The sequence below is a fragment of the Oncorhynchus tshawytscha genome, linkage group LG05 (genome assembly GCF_018296145.1).
Source record: "Oncorhynchus tshawytscha isolate Ot180627B linkage group LG05, Otsh_v2.0, whole genome shotgun sequence".
Lineage (NCBI taxonomy): Eukaryota > Metazoa > Chordata > Actinopteri > Salmoniformes > Salmonidae > Oncorhynchus > Oncorhynchus tshawytscha.
Window position 1 is genome coordinate 43,401,117 of NC_056433.1, and position 27,237 is coordinate 43,428,353.

The 27,237-nt window shown below is 41.6% G+C and overlaps 1 protein-coding gene across 5 annotated transcripts; it reads right to left on the reverse strand.

The window, feature by feature from the left end:
• Positions 1 to 128: 128 nt before the first annotated feature.
• LOC112250616 (mitofusin-1) lies at positions 129 to 26,938 on the reverse strand. Of its 5 annotated transcripts, none has more exons than XM_024420913.2 (18): positions 26,803 to 26,938; positions 25,693 to 25,829; positions 25,450 to 25,585; positions 21,729 to 21,891; positions 20,716 to 20,840; positions 18,492 to 18,600; positions 15,292 to 15,399; positions 13,586 to 13,739; positions 10,550 to 10,617; positions 8,879 to 9,000; positions 8,487 to 8,613; positions 8,142 to 8,246; positions 7,794 to 7,896; positions 6,964 to 7,199; positions 3,556 to 3,723; positions 3,009 to 3,205; positions 1,552 to 1,686; positions 129 to 1,038 (listed from the first exon to the last, which is right to left on the reverse strand). In XM_024420913.2, exons 2-18 carry the CDS (start codon positions 25,811 to 25,813, stop codon positions 969 to 971), a joined length of 2,247 nt encoding a protein of 748 aa, XP_024276681.1. In that variant the 5' UTR covers positions 25,814 to 25,829; positions 26,803 to 26,938; the 3' UTR covers positions 129 to 968. The 5 variants fall into 5 exon arrangements, with proteins under 5 accessions (XP_024276681.1, XP_024276680.1, XP_024276679.1 ...); XM_024420912.2 differs by having other exon boundaries at positions 26,718 to 26,924; XM_024420911.2 differs by having other exon boundaries at positions 25,693 to 25,824; positions 26,688 to 26,924.
• Between the last annotated feature and the right edge of the window lie 299 nt (positions 26,939 to 27,237).

A 27,237-nucleotide genomic window follows, 5' to 3' on the forward strand; every position in this document is an offset into this window, starting at 1 on the left:
TTTTCAAACATAGTTGCTTGAATGCTGACCATCTACCATTCAGTAAAAGTGCAGTCTTCAGTTTAATGTTGTTTCCATTAGAGATTCTACAGCAAAGCTACCCCATGTAAAATAACAAACAGAATCAATGACATAGAATATTATTTTAATAGATTCAGGTAAATCAGGATGCATTTCAATTCAAATTCATCATGAAAGGAAAACACTTTTTTACAAAGTGGAGATTGTTCAAATGTATTCTCATGACATGTCAAATTAGTTGAAACGGCAGAGGAAGTTATACAATGCTTCTATTTATCAAAACACTATCAGCCGGACGTTAGTAATTTTGATTGTTTTTTTCTGAATTCAAATGGATTTCCTCTGAATTTATGTAGGTCCTTCACAAAAAACACACACACACAATTCTATTTTAATTTTTTTACAATGGTGTAAACCAGAACAAATTCAGATCTGAATGAAAATCACATGCCTACATTTTTCTACACACACACACACACACACACACACACACACACACACACACACACACACACACACACACACTTCAGGAGTTAGTGAAAGGCATATTCACAGTTCTAAGAGCAGTAGTGTCAATGTACAGGCTACAGCACCCAACCTTCAATCTCATGCCAACCAGAGTTTATGTCCTGACCTTCGGAACTGTATTCACACGACTGATTCACACAGTTACACAGAGTTTGTATTTGTGTTACAGGCAGTTTGGTTTGTTGAACTAATGGGCAGTTTGTTCTCTGCAAAGTCCTTTTCTAAAGTGTGTGGAAGACTGGACACACTTCAACAAATCTCTTAGAGAAACATCTGTTCGGAGGTGGGGGAATCCCGGGAGCAATATTGTCGAGGGTGGACCTATTTTCTCTGAGTGGAGAGGGGAGGAGAGTCAATTCCATTTGCTAGGACTGAGTCGCTAGGGGAGCCAGTAGAGCCAGAGAAAGAAACCCAGTCCATCATTTATGGGGATTCAGATACTGGTCTGTAAAAGCCTCCAATTGCCTCTCAAACTCTGTGGCTTTGTGCCTGAAAATATATAGAAAAATATGTTTACACATAGACCAACATCTATTGGCACACTAATGATGTACAACCAATTATAATGAGGTGAAAATGCCTATCCAAATGAACCGTGTTGAGGTTTACTGACAAATTAATGCTGTTCACCTCAAGTGAAACTAAAAAAAACTACACACATTCAGTTCAAAGGGCATATCTCTGACCTTGAACCCTCAATACAACCAACAGTGAAGTAACCTATTGGAGCAGGCTTATAAAGACACCCAAGCAGAGTTCCCACTTCTCTTTTTAAGGGGAAATGGAATTTAGGTTGAAAATGTGCCAATGGTGAATAAATGCCAAAATGTGACAATATATTTTTCTAGGAACAAAAAAGACAGACTACCAAAGCACCATAAGCATCAAAATGTTAAATCAAATGCATTGGGGATGTAAATGTTTTAAGGGGGGGGGGCAATAGAGCTATGCAAGGGGAAAAGGTATGGGGTAACACTGGACATTGGAGGTAGCTAGACTGACCGGAGGGTCTTGGAGTGGCTCTGGACGGTCTCCAGAGTCTGGACCTTAGCGGTCAGTCGGCTGATCTCTCCCTCCAGCTCCCTCTGTGTCAGGTCCACCTGCTGACACAACCTCGCAAAGGTCGTGGCCATCTCCCTGGGCAACAAAGGTCAAAGCGCTCTATCACTTATTTATTCACCACTTCACAGAAAAGAGGGGAGCGGGAGGGAAGTAAGGTAGCAAGAGGTGCATAGATTTGGCTTTCAGCAGATTTTTGCACTTAATACACATCAGTAGTGAATCGGTTCATAAAGCCAGAGTGTTTAGAAACATCTACATACGAGGCTCAAACATTAGTTACTGTACTGGGATTGAGGCCTGTAGATGTGTCCTAATGCAAGGAGCAGGGGCCCAGGCAAACCGGCAACCCATCAAACGTTAGCAAAATAAACAAAAAAGTCATGTCGTATCATTAGGTGAATGATAAATGGCAAGTAAAAAGGAGGCTAATCAACATTTTAAAATGAATCGATTTGGTAGACAAGTGTCATTATTTTGACCTCCCCAGAGTTCATTGGAAGAGGAAGTGTAAACTTAGAAATGTATCTTGGCACCATAGATAAAATGTTGCTGTTGTAAACACATTTTTCAGCAATTCTACAAACTGTTTCATTCAACTGAGAGAATATTTTTCAGCTTTGAAGCAAATGTACAGCAATTCTACACAGTTTAGCTGTAATTAGCTCCAATGACTAATTTCCTCCATATTAAAATGGAGTTTGAGATTTTGGCAATGAAGCCATTTATCTACTTCCCCAGAGTCGGATGAACAGTCATTGTCAGTCATAACGCCAGTTAGCATTGGCTAGTGAAACTACTTCTAACTTCCTTCATACTGGACGCAGAGACATAAAAATAGTATTCACGATGGTATTCTGTTGCAGTTACGCAAGTCATGGAAAAAAAATTAACATAAAATGTCCAAATATTTCCAAGAGAGAATGCCAATAAGTGTGCAAAAATGTCATCAAGGCAAAGGGTGGCTACTTTGAAGAATCTCAAATATAAAATATATTTGGATTTATTTTAACACTTTTTTTTGGTGACTACATGATTCCATATGTGTTATTTCATAGTGACGATGTCTCACTATTATTCTACAATGTAGAAAATAGTAAAAATAAAGAAAAACCCTGGAATGAGTAGGTGTGTCCGAACTTTGGACTGGTACTGTATATTGTTTTTGTTTATAATATAAATTGACGGACCACCTGCAGTAACTGACCCCAGTTTTAAAACTCGTGTCCTAATGCACACAAAAGGATCTGATAACATGGAAATACTGATTGTCAGCCACTTTCGATAACTCAAAACTGGTTTAAAATAGAAACAAACCTAGATTTTAGAGTGAACTTCCCCCTTTAAGCTGATCCTTATTCCCAGAAATGGCATTTATACAGAATACAGCCTGTACTTACTGCTGGACCTGGTGGCTACAGTTGGCACTGGTGAAGCGGACAATGAGTTGTAGTTTCTCTGTGGCGTAGTCCACAAACTGGCGCTTGAGCGCATGCTCCTTGGCCTTGGTGGTCCATGTGAGCTTCTCCCACAAGTAGAGCAGGCCGTACATGGAGGCCGACAGGGCTATGAGCCGCCAGCCCACCGTCCGGCACACCTAGCACACACACGGGTAAGAGAGAGGTGGTTTTCATTTTTTTGGTAGTGGAACTCTGTATGGGAAGCAGCACCCATATTAATCAGCTACATCTGTTGTGTTGGTTACACATCTGTATAGAGCCGTACATATACAATATACCAGGATTCTCGTAGAAACATATTTTATTTTAGTGTGTGCTAAATATATCTATACTATAAATCAAATAGTCTAGATAAAGGATTTATTTTTGCCACTTCATTTAAGATGGATTGAGATTTATGGATGCATGTATAGAGCCTGGTCCGTACTGTATAGCCCATTATAATGACAAACGGGTTGCCAGATTAGGTGGGAGTACTATTACTCACCACTCCTCCAACGATGACCACAGTCATGGAGGTGCGGGAGGTGAGGGAGGCCAGGTTGGTGGCCATGGACATCATCAGCTCCTCATGGGAGAGCGCGGCGTCCTGGGGATGTGCTACCGCCACACTGGAGGGGCCACTGGAGGGCGTGGTGGACAGGGAGTGTGTCATCTTTAACAGGACAGGAAGGAGGGACACAGTAATGACAAAGTAGACATTTTTGAAAATGCATGACTAATTTTTAAAAAACGGGAATATCATATTTACATAAGTATTCAGACCCTTTACTCAGTACTTTGTTGAAGCACCTTTGGCAGCGATTACAGCCGAGTCTTCTTGGGTATGACACTACAAGTTTGGCACACTTGTATTTGGGGACTTTCTCCCATTCTTCTCTGCAGATCCTCTCAAACTCTGCCAGGTTGGATGGGGAGCGTCGCTGCGCAGCTATTTCAAGTCTCTCCAGAGATGTTCGATCAGGTTCAAGTCCAGGCTTTAGCTGGGCCACTCAAGGACATTTAGAGACTTGTCCTGAAGCCACTCCTGCATTTGTCTTGGCTGTGTGCTTAGGGTCGTTGTTCTGTTGGAAGGTGAACCTTCACCCCAGTCTGAGGTCCTGAGCGAGCAGGTTTTCATCAAGGATCTCTGTACTTTGCTCCATTCATTTATCCCTCGATCCTGATTAGTCTCCCAGTCCATGCCGCTGAAAAACATCCCCACAGCATGAGGCTGCCACCACCACCATGCTTCACCGTAGGGATGGTGCCAGGTTTCCACAAGACATTCCTCTGGCCAAAGAGTTCAATCTTGGTTTCATCAGACCAGGGAGTCTTGTTTCTCATGGTCTGAGTCCTTAAGGTGCCTTTTGGCAAACTCCATGTTGTCTGTCATCTGCCTTTTACTGCGGAGTGGCTTCCGTCTGGCCACTCCACCATAAAGGCCTGATTTGTGGAATGCCTGCAGAGATGTTTGTCCTTCTGGAAGGTTCTCCCATCTCCACAGAGGAACTCTGGAGCTCTGTCAGAGTGACCATCGGGTTCTTGGTCACCTCCCTGACCAAGGCTCTTCTCCACCGATTGCTCAGTTTGGCTGGGCGGCCAGCTCTAGGAAGACTCTTGGTGGTTCCAGACTTATTCCATTTAAGAATGATGGGAGCCACTATGTTCTTGGGGACCACCAACGCTGTAGAAATGTTTTGGGAACCTTCCCAGATCTGTGCCTCGACACAAACCTGTCTCTGGGCTCTACGGACAATTCCTTCGACCTCATAGCTTGGTTTTTGCTCTGACATGCACTGTCAACTGTGGGACCTTATATAGACAGTTGTGTGCCTTTCTAAATCATGTCCAATCAACTGAATTTACCACAGGTGCACTCCAATCAAGTTGTAGAAACATCTCAAAGATGATCAATGGAAACCGGATTCACCTGAGCTCAATTTTGAATTGCATAAAATTAAACTGTTTTTCCTTTATGGGGTATCATGTGTAGATTGTTGAGGGAAAAATATAATTTTTATCAATTTTAGAATAAGGCTGTAATGTAACAAAATGTGGAAAAAGTCAAGGGGTCTGAATACTTTCTGAATGCACCTTATCCTATACCAGTGATGTTATTGGGACAATATACTATAGGAAAGGAGCTACCAGCTCATTTGAATTTCTCCATTGTTTCACTGGTGAACTATCAGTGTGTGCGTGCGTGCGTGCGTGCGTGTATGTATGTATGTTTGAATTCAAAATATACAAATATCAGCATATCAGTTAGGCCAGAATATGAAGGGGAAGAATAAGTTCACAGGCCTAATATTGGAGAATGACAGGTTTGGTTGAAACTGTATTTTAAAAGTGGTATCGACATCCTGTCTACTCTGCATTATCCATAACACACTAAAACATATTGATTAGTGTGTATTATATCTAACCCATGTGTTTCAACTGTGGTTACCTGAAAGTTCTTGTTGACCAGCATCAAGACTATTAACAATCTATTAGTCGTATATCATATCACACTACAGCTATGACAGTGTTGACCAAAGGTATGTGGACATCTGCTCGTCGAACATCTCATTCCAAAATCATGGCCATTAATATGGAGTTGGTCATCTGTTTGCTGCTAACAGCCTCCACTCTTCTGGGAAGGCTTTCCACTAAATGTTGGAACATTGCTGCGAGGACTTGCTTCCATTCAGCCACAAGAGCACTAGTGAGGTTGAGCACTCATGTTGGGCGATTAGGCCTTGTTCGCAGTCTGGCGTTCCAATTCATCCCAAAGGTTTTCGATGGGGTTGAGGTCAGGGCTCTGTGCAGGCCAGTCAAGTTCTTCCACATCGATCAACAAACCATTTCTGTATGCACTTTGCTTTGTGCACAGAAGAAGTGTCATGCTTAAACAGGAAAGGGCCTTCCCCAAACTGTTGCCACAAAGTTGGAGGCACAGAATCATCTAGAATGTCATTGGATGCTGTATCATTAAGATTTCCCTTCGCTGGAACTAAGGGGCCTAGCCCGAACCATGAAAAACAGCCCAAGACCATTATTCCACCTCCACCAAACTTTACAGTTGGCACTATGCATTGGGGCAAGTAAAGTTCTCCTGGCATCCGCCAAACCCAGATTAGTCCGTCGACTGCCAGATAGTGACGCGTGATTCATCACTCCCGTTTCCACTGCTCCAGAGTCCAATGGCCACAAGCTTTACACCACACCAGCTGACGCTTGGCATTGCGCATGGTTATCTTAGGGTTATGCTCGGCCATGGAAACCCATGTCACAAAACTCCCGACAAACAGTTATTGTGCTGACGTTGCTTCCAGAGTCAGTTTGGAACTCAGTAGTAAGTGTTGCAACCAAGGACAGACTATTTTTATTTGCTACCCACTTCAGCACTTGACTGTCCCGTTCTGTGAGCTTGTATGGCCTACCACTTCGTGGCTGAGCCATTGTTGCTCCTAGATGTTTCCACTTCACAATAACAGCACTTACGATTGACCGGGGCAGCTCTAGCAGGATAGATATTTGACAAACTAACTTGTTGGAAAGATGGTATCCTATGACGGTGATACGTTGAAAGTCACTGAGCTCTTCAGTAAGGCCATTCTACTGCCAATATTTGTCTGTGGAGATTGTATGGTGTGTACTCGATTTTATACAACGGTCAGAAACGGGTGTGGCTGAAATAGCCAAATCCACTAACGTCATGGGGTGCCCACATACATACATTTTACCAAAGTACATATCCCCATAATTTCTCACATTCGTAACTTACTGGAATAACAAGAAGTTGCCCCAAAGACCCTGATCCTGGGACCTTTTTACATTTCCCCCACTAATGGTTAAGGTTAGGACTGTGGGAGGGAAAGCAGATCCTAGATCTGTAAGTTGGGGAAACTTCTTCCTGTAGCTGTCTTACCTGCGTTACTTGGAAGTTCCTGTCGACCAGCATGAGGGCCCGCTTTGCATTGGTAGGCCCCAGGAAGCGGTTGACCAGTGCCGTCCAGCCCATTGAGAACTGGAACTCAATGTTCTCCTGGAAGTCTGAGCAGAGCGTGGCGCAGTTCAGGTTGTAGCTCAGGTCAAATTTGCGGCTTGGCACAAGCGTTTGTATCTGGCTCTGAACAGCAGGGGGCAGCAGAGGCTGCATACTCTCTGGTGGTGAGGAGAAACAAGGAAGGAAACAGACAAGTCAGGTGACGTCACTGAAATCATCTAGATGACTTTTGATCCAAATACTTCCTGCTTCCCTTGTTCCTTGCAGTCCTCAGAGATCTGACAGAACTGGATCAGTGGAAGCTATGTAGTAGAACCCTCTGAATAGGCCCCCTACCCAATTGTGTTAGATTACATAAAAGAAGGTAGGATTTAAAACAGGGCCTTCCTTTCCATGACCGTCTCTAAACACACAATGATCTGAGAGGAATAAATGGGTGAGAAGTGCGCTGGGCGTACTTTTCCTCAACCAATTGGTTTACTCCCTCAAAGTAATTTCATAGAGGTCCATTAGATCTTTGTCAATCTGCTTTATGACTGGTTGCCTGGGCACACACACGGGATCGTGAGCCTATGAGCCTGTGTCATGACCAAACCTGAACCCAGATCTGCTTGTGTTGTCATGCCAACTCTTGACCATAAGAGTAGGGAAGACGGCATTAACAGATGTGGGACCAGGCTAATCATGACCAGGGCTAGCCTAAACACAGCCTGTTTTATGGGGTGGTGTTACGTGCTGCACCAACTACCTACCGATCATGTCTCTCTGGGAGGACTGCAGGGAGGCGTTGACGGCATTGGAGCAGCGGAAGGCCAGGTTTTTGCCCATGCCCTCTTCAATATGGCTCAGTAGATCCTGTACACAGGGTGAGGGTGGGCAACCGCAGGACATGGTCAGAGAAGGAACAGTCAAGGAATGGTCATGGAACGGTCACAGAAAAAGAGGTCACTACTACTATGTGTTAGAGTCATGATGGTCCTAACCTAAATGCTCAGTCTGTTACATTAGCGACAAAGCTTCAATTTCAAGGAGAAGCTGCCATAGAAAGCAGACCTGTGTCCGCCGTGGCAGTCTTTGGTGTAACGAAAAATCAAACTCACTGATTTGTAGAGCTTGAGGACGTGGGGCGAGGGTTGGAAGTCCGAGTGGAACTCCTCAATTAGCACGTTGAGACGACAGATCTCTTCGCCCATGGCGCTAGACACCTAGAGAAAACGGTTGTATTAGTGCCTGGGAATTATTATTATTTTTTTTAAGTGCACCACTTGCGGTAACCCTTGGAATGGATTGAGAGTTACAGCTGTAATAAATCCAGAAATTGTAGTTGGCAGTATGACCCTGGAGGGACAGATTTGTGCTTCCCTGCACTGTTAAGAGGCTTAGGATGGGCATATTTCACAAACATATTGGAAAAAAAGTAATGTTATCAGAATAGCATGATTTACCTTGCTCTCCACCTCTTCTGTAATGGCCTTGATCTTCATCTTGATGTCCTCTATGAGCAGGCTGAGCTGGTTCTTCACAAACTCCAGACGATCCATCTGGTATTCACGGTCCTCCAATGAGGCCACTCTATACGGCAGACAGGAAGTGGTAAGGTGAGACACAGGAAGTCAGTGCTTCCACCAGGAAGTACACGGATTGCGATCCAATGTCCATAGCGTACGACTAAACTGCTATTACAACAGATACCAAAGTATCGTAATATTCATTGGATAAAAACATTGAATTGTAATCAAATGTAAAAGTGCTACAGGAACATTTGGCAACGATTAAACAGAAGACCACCCCAAAAGAACAGAGTGATGTAAGCGGGGATGGAACGGGGGACACCCACCTCTTCTCTGCCGCCTCGATGTTGATGGCATCCATGATGGCTTTGACCGTTTCAGTGATCTGCTTGGCCCTTATAGTGTGCTGCTCAAACTTTGTTTTCACTGCTGACTGCGAGATACACTCCTGCGAGGCCATATAATAACACACACGTCACTGTGAATGGGGTCTGCGAAACACACACACAGGGTGGCTACACACACAGTGGTGGTGGGACGAAAGGGGACAAGATAGACAACTGCTGAAGCAATTTAAGAATGTGAAGAGAAAAAAAAAAGGCATTTGCCGTCAGCAGCTCTGTATCAAGAGTCCCACAGCCCCGTTGGTTCTAGGTTCACAGTAACGTGTTAATGAAGCAATAGCAAAATCATAGGAACAAAAGTCAACACAAGAAACAACAATCCTAAGAAAAGAGGATTACTATTTAAAACATAAAACTCAGAAAATACTAAATGCAGGCAACAGAATCAAACATGAGACAGGGTGAACAGAATGAAAATGTAACTGAAAGAAACAGATGATCCTCGCCTAAGCAAATCTAGACTTCAGCAATGAAGACGCAGATTGATGGCAATGCGCACATTGATTGGCCTAAGCAGGGGTTCTGAGGCGCCGGCTTGGTGACTCGCGATTGGTGGAGAGAGACTAGTAGTTCGGAGATGAGTTGGAGGTCGAGACTAGAGGTTTCTCTCGCAGCACAGGATCATAGAAATAGAGTGATTAGAATGGTTCACCACTCACATCTGTAGTGGCATGGGACAGAATCTAGTTAACATCCTATTCAACAGTTTTTACTTTAGGTGTCCGACCCAATAAAGAAGTAAACGGTATGAGGCAGCATAACTACGGAATATTCTCTCTTGCAAATCTTTTCTATACCATTTCTCTACGCACACGCACACATCCCAGAACAGCAGCAGCTACCATTGTGCTTGAGCAGGTGCCCCTGGAAAATCTGTCACTTTAGGAGGAAGATAACAGGGCTGGGAATTGCCAGAGACCTTACGATACGTAGGTGCCGATATGATATGTATTGCGATTCTATATGCATTTCCATTCGATACTGTGATTTTATTGCAATTTGATGGTCCAAACATTGCTCACTATAGGTCTGCTGCAGAGAGACGGGAGAGCATGAGAAAATTAGTTTTGATCAGTCAGGGAAATAAAAGTGCTGAAAACATGTTGGCTCACTATTTAAATAGAAGATGGAGAACAAACTATTGGATGAAAAATAAAATAGTTTTGGCACTACCAATAGAGGCAAAAAAAACAAACAAGTGGAGTCAAATATCAATTCAATATTATTGTGACTATTGTAACTATCAATTTATTTCCCCTAGTCACTAGAAGACAAATGTGATAAGTGCCAGTTCTGGCCATCCTCCCAGATCGCTCCAAAACTAAGTCCAGTGTCACACTGGCAAAAGCCAGGAAGGAGAATTCAGAGAGAGTTTGACTGAGGAGCCATGGTGTTTGGCTTGACTGGACTACACACCGATTTCGAGAATTAAAAAAAAAATTGATATTAATTACTTCATACTGTGGGGTTTTCATATACATTTCAGAGGAGTTGGAGACATTGCATCTAATCATTAAACAATCTCCATGTTTGAGGCTGAGAACGAGTGGTGTTAGACGTCACACACACACACACACACACACTAGAACTTGCCTCAAATGTCCTCTCGAAACTCTGGAACTCCTTGAGCCTCTCGTGGAAGCCTTCTGCTAAAGCTCCACCTGAGAAAGCGGCACACTGTCAAACAAAGACCACCACATCACAGCAGCATTATCTCTCCAAAACGGAGTGTAGCACACTGCCATTTTGGCTTCAAACTCCTACGAAAAGAAACCATTTAAAAAGGACAGTTCACTTTCATTGTATCAGATAGCGTTGAATTCAAAGTAGGGTGACCACATATAAAATACCTTATATCTTTCAGTCTATTTACTTACTTTCATAGCTCTTCGTTAAAGCCCACTTTTTGTAAGTAGGTAACTGTCCTCTCCAAGTTTAGCTGGAATTTAGCATTTGAAAAATGTGATTGGTTGACAATGACATTGGTCTACATTTCATCTTGCGCTGCACAGAATATCAGATCTCAACACCGATTGGAGAAATGTTTAGTACCACCACATCCTTATATCTTGTCATAAACACAACTTTACTGCAAAAGAGAGATTGGAATGTCCTTTCTTATCAAACTAATGGGAAGACTGACTGAAATATGGGACTAATAGACCTTTTCTGTAAATTAGTGGCGTTTTAATTTGTTGATAAAATGCAGGAAACAATTGTTTGATTGCATGACAAAGGGCCAAAACGCTGGATTGTCACACAATCCGGGACATGTGATCAGCCTAATTCAAAGGTATGAGGAAAGAGCTCTGACGAGTGGCACTCTCCCCATGCTTTTGAACACATCACTAACTGATGCAATCCATTTCCACAAGCATTGCTACACTCTCAAAAAAGTATACGCCATTAGCAGGGTTGGATGGATTACTTGAAAAATGTAATTTGCTACTAGTAACAGTTACATGACAAATAAAGTAATCAGTAACATAATCCTTTGGATTTCTGAAAAATAAGTAACATACTTTTGGATTACTTTAACTTCTAACAGCCAGGCATACAAATGTGAAACAACTAATTATTTAATTTAGTAACATGACTATTTCCAATTTGGGGACTAGTGTGGAAGTATACTCTAATTTACATAAGAGCACACACAGCCGCCATACTAACTTTCTCCTACATTTTCAGTTGGTGCCACAAGCCTATGATTTGGTTGCACCAAAACCTTGTGGGGTCAGGCATTTTATTTTTCTAGTTTAATGATCTTATATAAACCGATTCAATGTGCTTCATTCAAAGTGTACTAAAATGGTGCGACTCAAGAAATACTGTATGTCCAAGCAGGAATGCATGATTCACGATACTTAATTTTCCCCCATCAGATTATGTAATCCTTGTTATGTGTAATCCATTACTACCCAACCCTGGTCATGAGAATCTACTAACTAAACCAACTAACACAATTTGGATGAAACGGCAACAGGTATGTACGTTGAAAATGAGATCAAACTTGCAAAAAGTGAAACATCCCTTTAACCTAGAAAGGATGTGGATAAAGTATAACCAGGTGGAGAGAAGATGCCAGGCTAAAAGCAGAGCTCGCAAGACCACATTCACCATAACACTCAAACGAAAGGTCCTTTTGGAGCATGTGAGCCAATGGATTGCATAAGTGGCTTGATCCCATGTAGGGTGGTGTTAGCCAGAGTTGATAGGAAAGTTTTAGTTTGATTGTTTTCTAGCTTGGCTGGGGATGTTTTGTTTAGATAGTACACTGTGGATCTAATTTGAGGAGGCCTAGAAGGCATTCTGCACACAGTGTGGGCAGGACACAACCTTTGACCTGTGTGAGCCTGCCACACACCCATCTGTCACTAATACAGCCACTAACACACCCCCAAACCAAGCAATTAATACTTAACAAATAGGACAGTTATGCTTAATTCTGTGTTTTCATGGGCTCCACTCTAGTTCCCTGCAGCTAATCTGGGCGTATGGTCACTGGAGAGGGCTTGAGCTGACAAATTAGTTAAAGACTGCATTACATAGACAAGATGTGGTGGGTTTAGCCGAGACAGCCAGGAGGAGTTAGAACAATTCCTCACTGTCTCAAAATCATCCTTGCATCTGGGAAACTAAGCAAAGGTGGGGTTAAGACAACAACCCACGTGCAGATAACAACAGGATGAACCCAGAATGGCTTATGATGCTCCTTGGTCTGCATGAGGGGGGTTGAACCAACCATGACTGAGCATTGTTAGTGCCAGCTACATATAGTACTCTGCATTTGTGTAAAGGTTAGGTTACTCGGTCCAACACTCAAGGGTGGGGGGGGGGGCGACCAGACTCATTGCTGCAATAATTAAATCAAGATTGCTGCAATAATTAAATCAAGATGCTTGTTTGAAGAAATTACCAAATCTTTCTCAGTACTGAATTTCCACGACACTACCCACTGAACTACTTACTAGAGGTGTGAACGCTTAAACGTTTAAATGAAATTGGGATCCTTAACATTAACAACAATTTTTAAGTGTTTTCCCCCACAAAATTTGAATCACAGCGCAGTTATCACAAAACGTATTTTCTGTGTTATAGCCTAACTAACTGTAAAAGGCAGAGTGGGTCAATTTCCGCAAAAACTAAGACCTGGCTACCACACTGTGAACAGCGTGAATCAAACCCGTACACATGAGCAGATACTGTGTGTGACCGTGAAGTGTTGCATCTTGCCTATTTGTTGATGATAGGCCCTGTTTTACTGAAGTTGTGAGACATTGCAAGCCAACAAATTGTGAGATACAGCACTGCAAGATTTTGATTGCCGATAGATAGGCCTAGTGCACAGTTCTGCCTGGTGGCCGACCTGCCTATACTGTGCCCCTCCCCTCTCTCTCCATCCCTCACTGGCGCACTGAAAGATGAGAGTGTTTGTGTTTTCGGAAGTATGGCTACTAATCAGTCTCCTCCGTTATAAAAATACATCATCTTAGGAGTCGATTCCGGTATCAACATGTAAGGAATCGAGGAATCAATTATTTTGGTTTGACCACTGCGGACACCAAAACACACGCCTACCCACCCATCGACACGCCCACAGCCTCCTGGTTTGACCACCGCGGGGCTTACCGGACTCTGGCATACCCTGAGCTCGCTGCATGCGGGAGTTGAGCACCTCTTTGGCCGACACAAAAAAGATGCGGTTGGGCGCCTGCTCCCGGTCCATTACCTTCAGCTCATCCACCAGGAAGTTGACACAGCGGTCCGTGTGCTGCTTCCGCACCTGTAGGGGGAAACGTTACTGCATCATTACCACATAGCACTAACAAAAACACTCATGGAGTCATAAACGTAATTTGCACTTCAGCTCGAGGCTTGAGTGGTATACTGTATATGCCATATATGGCAGTGGAGGCTCCTCAGAGGAGGTAGGGGAGGACCTTCTCCTCAGTGAATTTCATAAAAATTATGAAACATTAAAAAAAAGTGATCCTTTATAAATAAAACAATACTAAATATACAGTTGAAGTCAGAAGTTTACATACACCTTAGCTAAATACATTTCAACTCAGCTTTTTACAATTCCTGACATTTAATCCTAGTAAAAATTCCCTGTCTTAGGTCAGTTAGGATCACCATCATTTGTGAAGTGCACCAGTCCCCCCTGCAGCAAAGCACCCCAACAACATGATGCTGCAACCCCCATGCTTCACGGTTGGGATGGTGATCTTCGGCTTGCAAGCCTCCCACTTTTTCCTACCAAACATAACGATGGTCATTTGGGCCAAAGAGTTCTATTTTTGTTTCATCAGACCAGAGGACATTTCTCCAAAAAGTAAGATCTTTGTCCCCATGTGCAGTTGCAAACCATAGTCTGGCTTTGATATGGCGGTTATGGAGCAGTGGCTTCTTCCTTGCTGAGCGGCCTTTCAGGTTATGTCGATATAGGACTCGTTTTACTGTGGATATAGATACTTTTTTTTACCCGTTTCCTCCAGCATCTTCACAAGGTCCTTTGCTGTTGTTCTGGGATTGATTTGCACTTTTTGCACCAAAGTGCGTTCATCTCTAAGAGACAGAACGCGTCTCCTTCTTGAGAGGTATGATGACTGTGTGGTGTTTATACTTGTGTACTATTGTTTGTATAGATGAACGTGGACCTTCAGGCATTTGGAAATTGCTCCCAAGGATGAACCAGACTTGTGGAGGTCTACAATTGTTTTTCTGAGATCTTAGATGCTTTCTTTAGATTTTCCCATGATGTCAAGCAAAGAGGCACTGAGTTTGAAGGTAGGCCTTGAAATTCATCCACAGGTACACCTCCAATTGACTCAAATGATGTCAATAAGCCCATCAGAAATTTATAAAGCCATGACATAATTTTCTCGAATTTTCAAAGCTGTTTAAAGGCACAGTCAACTTAGTGTATGTAAACTTCTAACCCACTGGAATTGTGATAGTGAATTATAAGTGAAATAATCCATCTGTAAACAATTGTTGGAAAAATTACATGTAGTAGATGTCCTAACCGACTTGTCAGAACTATAGTTTGTTATTAACAATAAATTTGTGGAGTGGTTGAAAAATAAGTTTTAATGACTCCAACCTAAGTGTATGTAAACTTCTGACTTTCAACTGCACATATTTTTTTTAATAGCATCCCCTTGTCTGTACTGCCGGTAATACCATATGCCCAAATACAGTACAGGAACAGAATAAAAAGGTATGAAAATCTTGATACTGCTCAACCCTATTTCAGCACCAGTGGCTAATTCTTCTATTCTGAACTTTCAAAAAATGTATTAATGCCCCGTTATTGTTGGTAAGACACTCACATCCTCCATGTACTCTGGCTCGCTGGCCGAGGCATCCCAGCGGTTGTTGAGGATGAAGATGTTAGGTTTGGAGAGTTTCTCGTTCACCTTGTGGAAGAAATGCTTCTCCTGGAGGACAAAAAAAAAATGAGGAGGCGGCACAGACAGGAAGGGCACAGACAGTTGGTCGAGGTGGGGCTCGAAAACCCGGTTGCCAAGGACGTATGAGTGGTCCGGAGTCTAAAACTTTACCGACTACACCAGACTGCGGCACGTGTTTAACCTTTAGCCACAATTCAGAGATAAGGTGTCCCAATGTACTGTGTACATACAGTCTGTGTGTGTAGGTGACCCACATACATAAACACTCCAATACAATAGGGAACGTGTAGTATACACACACACACACACACACACACACACGGACTCAGTCAGACGATACGGGAAGGAGATGTGCCAAGGGCTTTTGTCAAGTGTCACAAAGATAGGTCATTGGCTAATTCGATAGAGAAGGGCTCCATTCATTGAAAGACTGTTATTGTCTGTTGTTTATCAAACAGTTGAGTTTCATTCAAAAACTAAACTTAGCTAGAACAAGTGCTCATTCACTTGAATAAGACATTGTGTTTGTCCAAGAGCAAGGTATTATCAGTCAAATAATGCTTTTCTACTATATAGAGTACTTCAAATATATAGGGTTCTATGATTTAATTAAACAGAGGCTGGGTATCCTAGGGTGCTTAGTCAAAGAGTGATTTGGCACAGATAACGAGCGAGCTCGGTGATTGACTATGTGCCCTGACATTCTGTGAATGCCTCGGCAGACAAACAGAGCTGGTCCTGAGTGCTGGACAAAATGGAGACGGCCCTATCCTAGACTATAACAAGCATTGGAAAGAAAACAACCTCTCCTTCCTCACAAGAAAACACTTCCTTTAGTGTGTCAGTTCACATACCAATTCTCACACTTAGTTCAAATGAAATACCCTTAGATTAAAGAGGCATCATTCCAATATGACAATTGGGTACAAGCTGCTTAATATGTACAGATTTTCTTGAAAAAATTGTTGAAATATGTTGACAATTCCTTCTAGTTGTTCGAAGAACAATTTTGCTAAGTTGTTGCTTCATAGAACAGAGTGCATTAGGAAAGCATTAAGACTCCTCAATTTTTTCCACATTGTTACGTTACAGCCTTATTCTAAAATGTTTTAAATTAAATTTTTTACTAATTAATCTACACACAATACCCCATAATGGCAAAGAGAAAACAGGGTTTTAGAAATTCTTGCAAATGTATTAAAAATAAAAAACAAAAATACCATATTTACATAAGTATTCAGACCTTTTGCTATGAGACTCGAAGCCCAGGTGCTTCCTTTTTCCATTGATCATCTTTGAGATGTTTCTACAACTTGATTGGAGTGCATTTGTGGTAAATTCAATTGATTGGTCATGATTTGGAAAGGAACACATCTGTCAATATAAGGTCCCACAGTTGACAGTACATGTCAGAGCAAAAACCAAGTCATGAGGTCGAAGGAATAGTCTGAAGAGCTTCGAGACAGGATTATGTCGAGGCACAGATCTGGGGAAGAACATCAAAACATTTTTGCAGCATTGAATGTCCCCAAGAACACAGTGGCCTCCATCATTCTTAAATAGGAGAAGTTTGTAAACACCTAGATCCTTCCTCGAGCTGGCCGCCCAGCAAAACTGAGCAATCGGGGGAGAAGGGCCTTGGTCAGGGAGGTGACCAAGAACCGATAATTACTCTGACAGAGCTCCAGAGTTCCTCTGTGGAGATGGGAGAACCTTCCAGAAGGACAACCATCTTTGCAGCACTTCACCAATCAGGCCTTTATGGTAGAGTGTCCAAACAGAAGTCACTCCTCAGTAAAAAGGCACATGACAGCCCGCTTGGAGTTTGGCAAAAGGCACCTTAAGGACTCAGACCATGAGAAACAAGATTCTCTGGTCTGATGAAACCAAGATTGAACACTTTGGCCTGAATGACAAGCTTCACATCTGGAGGAAACCTGGCACCTGGCACCGTGAACAAATGTGTAAAGTACTTAAGTAAAAATATTTTTAAAGTACCACATAAGTAGTTTGTTGGGGTTTACTATTTATATTTTTGACAATTTACTTTTACTCCGCTACATTCCTAAAATAAATAATATACTTTTTATTCCATACACATCCCTTACACCCAGAAGTACTCATTACATTTTGAATGCTTAGCAGGACAGGAACATTTTCAAATTCACACATTTATCAAGAGAACATCCCTGGTCATCCCTACTGCCTCTGATCTGGTGGACTCATTAAACACAAATACTTTGTTTGTAAATTATGTCTGAGTGTTGGAGTGTGCCCATGGATATCAGTATATTACAAAAAGAAAATTGTGCTGTCTGGTTTGCTTAATATAAGAAATGTGAAATTATTTATATACTTTTACTTTGATACTTAAGTATATTTTTGAAATTACACTTACTTTTGATACTTAAGTATATATACTTAAATACTTTTAGACTTTTTCTCAAGTAGTATTTTACTGGGCGACTCACTTTTACTTGAGTCACATAAGGTATCTTTACTTTTCCTCAAATATGACAATAGGGTACTTTTTCTACCACTGATGGTGAAGCATGGTGGTGGCAGCATCATGTTGTGGGGATGTTTTTCAGGGGCAGGCACTGGGAGACTAGTCAGGATCGAGAGAAAGATGAACGGAGCAAAGTAGAGAGATCCTTGATGAAAACCTGCTCCAGAACGCTCAGGACCTCAGACTGGGGCAAAGGTTCACCTTCCAAATGGACAAAGACCCTAAGCACAAAGCCAAGCATAATCACTTTACTTGTTACCTCAATTACCTCGACTAACTTGTGCCCCCGCACATCAACACTGTACCCCCTGTATATAGTCTCGCTATTGTTATTTTATTGTTGCTCTATCATTATTTGTTACTCTTTTTCCTTATTTATAATTTTATTTATTGTTTACTTCAGTTTATTTAGTAAATACTTTAACACTCTTATAACTGCATTGTTGGTTAAGGGCTTGTAAGTAAGCATTTCACTGTAAATTCTACACCTGTTGTATTCGGCACATGTAACAAATACAATGTGTGATTGGTCAGCTCTGTCAAGATCCCATCGGGATTGGTCAGATCTATCTAGGTACCACCTGGAGGATCAGCTTGTGAGCACTCTTACCGTGTTCATGAGGGTTGATTCTGAGTTTGCCACCAGCACGAAGACATCGGCGTCCAGGCAGAAATTGTCGATCCAGCTGTCCAGCTGTGTCGTAACATCTGTCCCAGGGCTAAAGAAGATGGCGGATAAGGTTAGAAGGTCATAACTTCTCCTAGTAATACAGTTTAGTCAACCTCTGATTATTGATGGTCAATCCTTCCCATGGGACTTGGGACACCGATGGATGACGGCTAGTCTAGTTAGGCTATTTAACAATACTTCAGATCATACCGTATGGCATAGGTACAATTGCAATCGTCATATACAGGGACACAGGAAAGCAAAACAGATTCACGCAGGTTCACTTCTTCAGGCTTTTATCGCTGTTCAGTTGATAGGTGATCCCCATACACAGCGCATCAGTGTTTATTTGAATAAAAAATATATACAATAGTGTATATGTAGCTATAAAGCCATATCTAGCTATATAGCCTCTCAACGTCAGTAAGACCAAGGATCAGTCACTTTAACTATACATTCATGTACATACTACCTCAATTGTGCCGACCAACCAGTGCTCCCGCACATTGGCTAACCGGGCTATCTGCATCGTGTCCCGCCACCCGCCAACCCCCCTTTTACGCCACTGCTACTCTCGGTTCATCATATATGCAGTCACTTTAACCATATCTACATGTACATACTACCTCAATCAGCCTGACTAACCGGTGTCTGTACGTAGCCTCGCTACTTTTATAGCTTCACTACTTTTATAGCCTGTCTTTTTACTGTAGTTTTATTTCTTTACTTACATATTGTTCACCTAATACCCTTTTTGCACTGAAAGCATTTCCTGTAAGTAAGCATTTCACGGTAATGTCTACACCTGTTGTATTCGGCGCACGTGACAAATAAACTTTGATTTGCTCTGATCGTGGACTACAGGAAATGGGGGGGGTGAGCATGCCCCCATCCACATCGATGGGGGCTACAGTGGAATGGGTCTTGAGATTCAAGTTCTTTGGTGTCCAAATGACTAATTACTTAAAATGGTCCACAAATACGGAAACAGTCGTGAAGAAGCCACGACAGCAGCCATTCCCCCTCAGGTTTAAAAGATTTGGCATGGGCCCTCAAACCCTCAAAAAAAATATACAGTTGCACCATTGAAAGCATTTTGACTGACTGCATCACTGCTTGGTATGGCAACAACCCTCAATCATATGGCACTACAGTGGGGGATGCAGACAGCCTAGTACATCACTGGGGCCGAGCTCCCTGCCATCCAGTGCCATTGGCACTGACCCTGTATACACTGAATATACCAAAAATTAGGAACACCTTAATATTGAGTTGCACAGCCCCATTTTTGCCCTCAAAACAACCTCAATTCATCGGGGTATAGACACTACAAGGTGTCGAAAGCGTTCCACAGGGATACTGGCCCATGTTGACTCCAATGCCTCCCACAGTTGTGTCAAGTAGGCTGGATGTCATTTTGGTGGTGGACCAACAGGAAACTGTTGAGCGTGAAGAACCCAGAAGCACTGCAGTTGACACAAACCCACTATCATACCCTGTTCAAAGACACTTAAATATTTTGTCTTGCCCACTCACCCTCTAAAAGGCACACTTAGACAATCCGTCACAATTGTCTCAAGGCTTAAAAATCCTCCTTTAACCGGTCTACACTGATTGAAGTGGCTTTAACAAGTGGCACCAATACAAATTACATTTAGCTGTGTTTTTGTAGCAACGGTGATGGTAGTTTGCAAAACAAATAACTACTGGATAGATGCAAATAATCATGATATCCTTTTGCCAGGTAAGCACAGCCTACTTTGTAGTTAACATTTCATTGAGAAGGTTTTTGGGAAAGCCTTGCCATCTATCAGAAGATTTTTCATTAGCATCATCACTAATGTGGTAGATACGCGCACCGCACATACACAGACAGGGGGAATTCTCGTTACCTCTTCATAAAGTTGCAGGAAATACCAATCACTTATGCATTCTGTTCATGTCTTAACATAAACTTGGGAAAATTAATGAATTTCCAATACATTTAGTTTATTCCCTACTAAGTTCAATACATTTTTAAACATTGTTGAATTCCATTTTAATGTCTGGTTTCTGTGATTCCGTCCGTGTTCTCCACATCGCGTATTTTATAGGGCCCTACTCTTAGGACCAGCGGTGTAAATGGAGGTCAAGTGGGGTCATTGGCAGCATTCCGTTGCCGTACCTGTCTACGAGAACCAGATCGTCTCTGAGCAGGGCACACTTGGTCTTGGGCCAAAATATTCGGACCAGGCAGCCTGCGTCCAGACTCTCGTCCATGTGCAGAGCGTGACCCAGCTGGTTCACAGTCTAGAACGAGAGAAGTCGTCACAGTATCATTTACTGGATTTCAATCAATCTCAAACTTTGCTTGCCTTACAATTTGTATGTAATGTATAATGGCAGAATCAAATATAGATTTTTTCATTCCTCAAAACAACCAGAGTAGAGGTGCTATTAAATTTAAAAAAAATTTTTTTTAAACATACTACACATGAAGGTGAGGCATCTCTTTCCTTTAAAAAATACTGTTTGATAACGCTAATGCTCTGGTCCCCCGGATGCAGATGTGAAAACAATTAATGTGTTTGAGTGTTTACAATCAACTGGAGGAAAAGTATCTGCTGATTTTTTTCTTTTTTTCTTCTTACAAAGGTTCTAATGGTCTCTACAGCATTTTCCAATAGACAGTGTGTTATATTATGGATAATAGGTTGAGGCTGAGGGTAGCTCTAGCTTAGATCTCTGTATTATGGATATCTTCCATACAGGGTTCAAGCATGTCCATTCTTTAATGCCTTCCTTCTACCTATACTTTTGTTAGGGTGTTGAAATCCATCGTTTTTTATATTTTTCCAATGGAGTAGAAAGTTACAACTTCAAGTGTGCACTACCACTCGATATTTTTATAAATATCCTTTATTTAATGTTTACCTGTGATTGTCCTGATTGCAATAACCTTATCTAGACTAAAGTTGTTTAATGATTAATTGCTTAGTCAGAAATCAAAACGTGACAGTGAGGGTACACTTTATGAGTGGTAAAACGAGTTAATCACCTTCAAGTAACTCAATCAGGTAGCCCAATTCCAACCTCACTGAGGATGTATTGCCTAGTATATGAGTGGTAATAAGAGCTAGCCTAATCTTCCATGCATCTAGGCCTAAGCCAATATATCCACATCGCCGGTGAACTTACCTTGATGCTCTTCTCCTCCTCGGAGCCCTCGGTCTTGAGGTAGGCGTGGTTCGCGTCCGTGCCCTCCACACTCAGGAAGCAGTTGGTGGTGTGACCCATGCCACTGGGCAGCACCCGGTCCCTCAGCATGGCATTGACCACTGTACTCTTCCCATTACTCGTCCTAGGCACAGACGATCATGTAAAAGGAAGTCTAACTACCTTGCTTTTACCTCATACATACAATCTCAAAGAATTTTTAAATAAAATGATTGATTACATTTATTATTATTTTATTAGGTATTTTTCTTAAAACTGCTTTGTTGGTTAAGGGCTTGTAAGTAAGCATTTCACTGTAAGGTGAAGATTACCACACCTGTTGTATTCGGCGCATGTGACAAATAAGATTTGATTTGAAATCATTATTACAGAAATGTTGGCCAGATGTGATTTACTGGATTATGAATAGGCAATCATGTCATGATGAATCTTGTCAAATAGCTAGTTTGTATGTATACAGAGTGGTAGATTACCACAAAGTAATCACAAAAAATATGATTTTCAATACCGTGAAAAAGAAAGTACTTTTTGGGGAGTTGGGGGCACCCCCGCCATGCTTGGGCTGTGCCACTGCTTATAACAATAAGTTAAGTATATCTATAAGAACTCTAAGACGTGTCAAATAGCTAAGTGGCTAGATGTCAAGAGAAAGCTTCTTGGTTAGAGCAGAGACATTCAATACCCTCCTGGATCAAGAGCCCCGAATAAAAAATGTTGTGCATCCCGCAAAAAAATAGCGCACCTTGCGTGCACTTCCGGTAATACCGTATACCCCGGTATGAAAATCTAGATACCGCCCATCCCTAAAGTCAGTGCCGGTTCTTGCCATTCTGCCTCCATAGGCAAGACCAAAAAAATGAAACCCCTCGCAAAATTAGAATAGTCCCAGTAAGCAAAATGACGTTGAAAAGTCGTCTAAAATACTTATTTTCCAGACGTTGAAGAGGTTCAATTTAGGCTCTGAATGAAAGGTGAAACGGTATTTTCCGTGTGTTTAAAATACATATTTTCTAGAATGTTTAAAAGGCATATTTTCCTGAATTTGAAAATGACTTATTTTCAAGAAGTTGAAAAATACATATTTTCCGGAAGTTGAAATCAGGGTCACTTTCGGTACTGAAAGAAAGTTGAAAATAAGTAATTGTTTGGGCCAAATTAAGGCTGGTCCAGACCGGAAAAAAATCGGAACCAAACATAGACATCTATATGATGGACCGGACCAAAAATCTATGTCTGTGGACATTGAAATCAAGGCTGGTCTACACTGCACCAAATCTGAACTAAACATAGACCTATGATCGGTTCAGATTTGGCCCAGACCAGACCAAAAACCAATGTCCATGGATGCGGAATCAAGGCCGGTGCGGAACTGCACCAAAAAAAAAAGACATCTGTCCGTGCTTACTGAGGTGTAGCCTACCATGTCGACATGCAATGGAATTTTGTGGTAAACCCATCATTTGTAAAAACAGGCCATTGCATTGGCTTTATTAGTCCTGATTCTTGTGACTAATCAAGTTGGCTATTTAAGCACTGAATTTCAGCTACCCAACTTTATCAGGAGTTATCGCAAGCCTATTTGCACAGCGGGAAATGCAAAAGTATTTCATTTTTTACAAATTTGAAACCCCTGATCATGACAATGAGGTGAAACTCCTGAACAACAGTTGTGATTGTCCATTTCACTTTGACCTGTCCTGTTTTTAGGATATGTTTCTTTGTTAACATGACAGCTAATTTTTTGGGGGGATGGAGTGCCATTTAGGTTAGACTACTTGATTGGAGAAACCAGCATGATGTAAAAAGTGTCCGTGTCATTACATTGTCATACATTTTATCTCTAGCCTGTATGCTACAGAAAAGGCCACATACTCTTTCTACCATTTCCTATATCTGCTACATGATTTATGTAATTTTTGACTGAACGTTGGTGGAGTGCTGCAGAGATGAGTCTCTCCAACAGCACCCTGGAGAGGCATGCTGGGAATGGACAAGCAAAATATTTTGTGCCCCTGCCTTTGACAAAGTGGGCACTGCTTATCAGAGCGCTCACCTAAAAAGCCCTTATGCCACTAGATGAAAGAAATTGTCATGGTTTTTGTTCAGAATTGTGAGGTTGTTGGAGGTACGTGTTAGTCACTTTAGCTCAGAAAATGCCACCCTCGTCAATCTGCCTCCAAATCTTGCCTAATGAGCGGACCGGCCGTGCCCAAAGTATGCTTCAATAAACCAGCAATAAAAAGGAAACTGAGTCGCACGTCACATTTTCTTCATTATCCTCAATTAGCAATGCTGAAAGCGTGGGAAATAAGCATCTACTACAGTACAATACAGTGCTTTGTATCCATGGTGTAATGAGAATAATCTAAACTGATTAATAAAAGCAAAACTCAATATCATGATGCATTGATCTCTTAACTGCGGCTGTCTGTTATCTACCCATATTTATTTTTTAGTCTCTAAGCTGTGTACTACGGATTTGACAAATGGATCATTTTGCTTCAAGTTTATATTGTCCAGAAAAAAAATCTGCGTCAATTTACAATGCGGAATAATGGTCCGATTACGTATGTATGACCGCTAAGGCAGGGCAATTAAGTTATATCTACCACAACCCTTTACAGACATAGAACACAGCTACAGTAAAATGTTGATTGCGACAATTGATAACTTTTCAGACAATTTTTTAAAAAAGTGCTGCATCAGGTCTGTACATTTTCAGACAGTAGAATTCTGCTCCAGCGTAAAGTAATCTTTTTCATGACAACAATAAACGTTGCTGACTGATGTGCTGCGGTGTTGTTTTTTTATGCAGTTTTTTTTATGGCATGGTAGCTAGATGTGTTTTATTTCTACTAAATGTTTTGGCAAATCACAGTATTTAACTTTTTTGGGAGGTAGAGGTCTGCGAGCAGCAGCTTACAATTATTTGATTGAAAGTTCTGGTTGCCTATTGATGGACTTTAGTCCTGCTTCAGAAGCGACATTCCTTTACAGATAAGTAAAATGTCTGTTAATATCACCAGGTTTCGTGTCCGCATTTAACAAACTGTAGTGTAGCCTACCTTAACAGACAGACAAACACACCGTTTCCGAGACCCTTTCAAGCGGCCACATTCCATTATGTCTGAAAAGCGTAATTGATACAGGCTACCAGTAGCCTACTGTAATTTTATGAGGCAAAAACGAAGTAGGCTACCCTGTGCTCACAAGACTGGCCCGAAGACATCGGTGCCATGAATAGGCTAGGATATTCTACACACAACAGACTAAACACACACTTGCATCCTTAGCAGGCAGGCCAGCAAGAGGGAGAGAGGCAGAAGGCGGCAGAAACGTACTCATATTTTGGTAATCTGCATCTTACAATGGCTCGTCTTGCAAATTCACCAAGTAGCCTAAAGTTCGCCTCTTCCTCTCTGGTTTTACTTGAATTACACAACTTCCCCAGGCCTTTATATCCTATCGGCTATAACACAAAAAATAATATGTTTTGTGATAACTGAATTGTGATTTTAATTATCTGGGGAATAAAACAAAAACTTGGTTATGGTTTTTTACTTAAAGTTAAGGATCCCAACTTCGCTTAAAATGTTCACACCCCTGCTGTGTACACTAAACTCAAACTAAGCACATGCAAAACAGTGGAGAAATCAAAATGCATCCGACTACACTTATTTACCTGCCAAAGAAGGCCACCTTCATGTGTCTGCGTGCAAGCACATCTTTGATAGTTTGCAGTTTGCCAGCATACGCCTGAATCTCCTCCTGTTGGTCACGACTTGCAATGTTCTCCAAGGCTTCATTCTGACACGTTTCTGACAATCACACAAGGAAAAGTGAGAAGAGAACAGTGTATTAATTAGCCTACTTTGGAATTCAAAATGTTGCCAACATACCTGATTTACTATACACACTCACTTACCTTCTACAAATGCTGAGCCTTCCTTCACATACTCCAGCAGTTGCTCAAACACATCACCGATCTTCTTTTTGGCCACTACAAAGCGTTTGAGTGGAGAGAAATTCCCCTGAGCTGAATCCATGCTTCAGCTTTCTGACCTTGGAGAAAGCATGCAAATTACAAAAGGTGGAATGTGTGTCATACTTTGTGCACTATCAAGTGGCACCACATATCGAGCTATACAATACGGTCATGTCTGTTACTTGACATATTCAATAGCCCTAGTGTGTGCCTTAACCAGGACAAATGCTAGAAAGAGCATATTGTCATTACTTTCATACAGGAACACACAGCTTCCTAAGTGAAATGTAGACCACGACAACAACTTCAAAATAGCTACAATAATTAAAATGTCAACCTTCATGAGACGTATACATGTGACTATTCATTGCATGTACGTGGAGAAAACTTGCTTGCGTCCCAAAAAAACGTGCAACTAGTGTTGTGTTATGAAAGCTAATAGACCGAAGTATGAAACAGTTGGCTAGCTACTGTACTTGTCTAGCTAGCAAATATATATATATATTTTTTAGACACTGCGGTTGGCTACAAAACATCTCATCAGTAGACAACATTACCAGCTAGTTAAAGCACGAGTAACTTAATTGTACACCGGCAAGACAGATATTGTATGACACATGTCAACAAACATATTTAGCTGAAACTGGCTAGCTAAGGTTAGTTAGCTACTGTATACTAGCTAGTTGCACCGTTAGCTAACTAGCTAGCAAGTAAGTAATTAGCAGAAGCAAACTACACAAGAGTGACATTTCTTTACATAAACTGTTATTTGTTATATCACATTACTAGCTAACTAGCAACTTCGTGTATTATTGAAATGCATAGGTTTTGTAACGCGTGCCGTGGCATGGTCTCGTGTCAGGTATCTACTGTAACGTAGCTATAGTTAGCTACTTTCATGTATAATGATGTTAGTCCATTGAATTTTCCCTTACCACAACTTCAGGCGAGATGACCAAAGTTACCTTTTCATACCACAGACAGGGGTAAATCCTCTTGCCGAAAATGAATGGTCAATATTTGGTAAAGTTATTAAGGTCCCCAGCTAACCTTTCATCTGTTATTCGTGTCTCAGACAGCAGCAGCTCCTCTCAGCCAGGGCAAAGGGGCGGGGCTATAGATCAACGCGTTGATGTGTGACCAATCAATGGCAAATAAAATGTTGACAACCCCTTAGTGTGCCCTCTTCCAGGGTTGCCAGGTCAGAATAACATTTCAAGCCCAATGACCAAAAAAAACCTGTCCAAGAGGACTGACAACGAGCCCGCCCCCAAAAATTCACAGAAAGTGGGGAGTTCCCATAGTGGTACAATAAAACATTTTTATTTGAGCCGATTAAGGAATATCGTTGTAACTTGTAACGACGTTAAAAGCTAAATTCGGTTTTCCTCAAAGTAATAATTATTGCAAGCTATGACATGACATAATAAAGACATTTGAATATGTAGAAAGAAAAAAGATAATTCGCCCTTATTAAACTCCCCA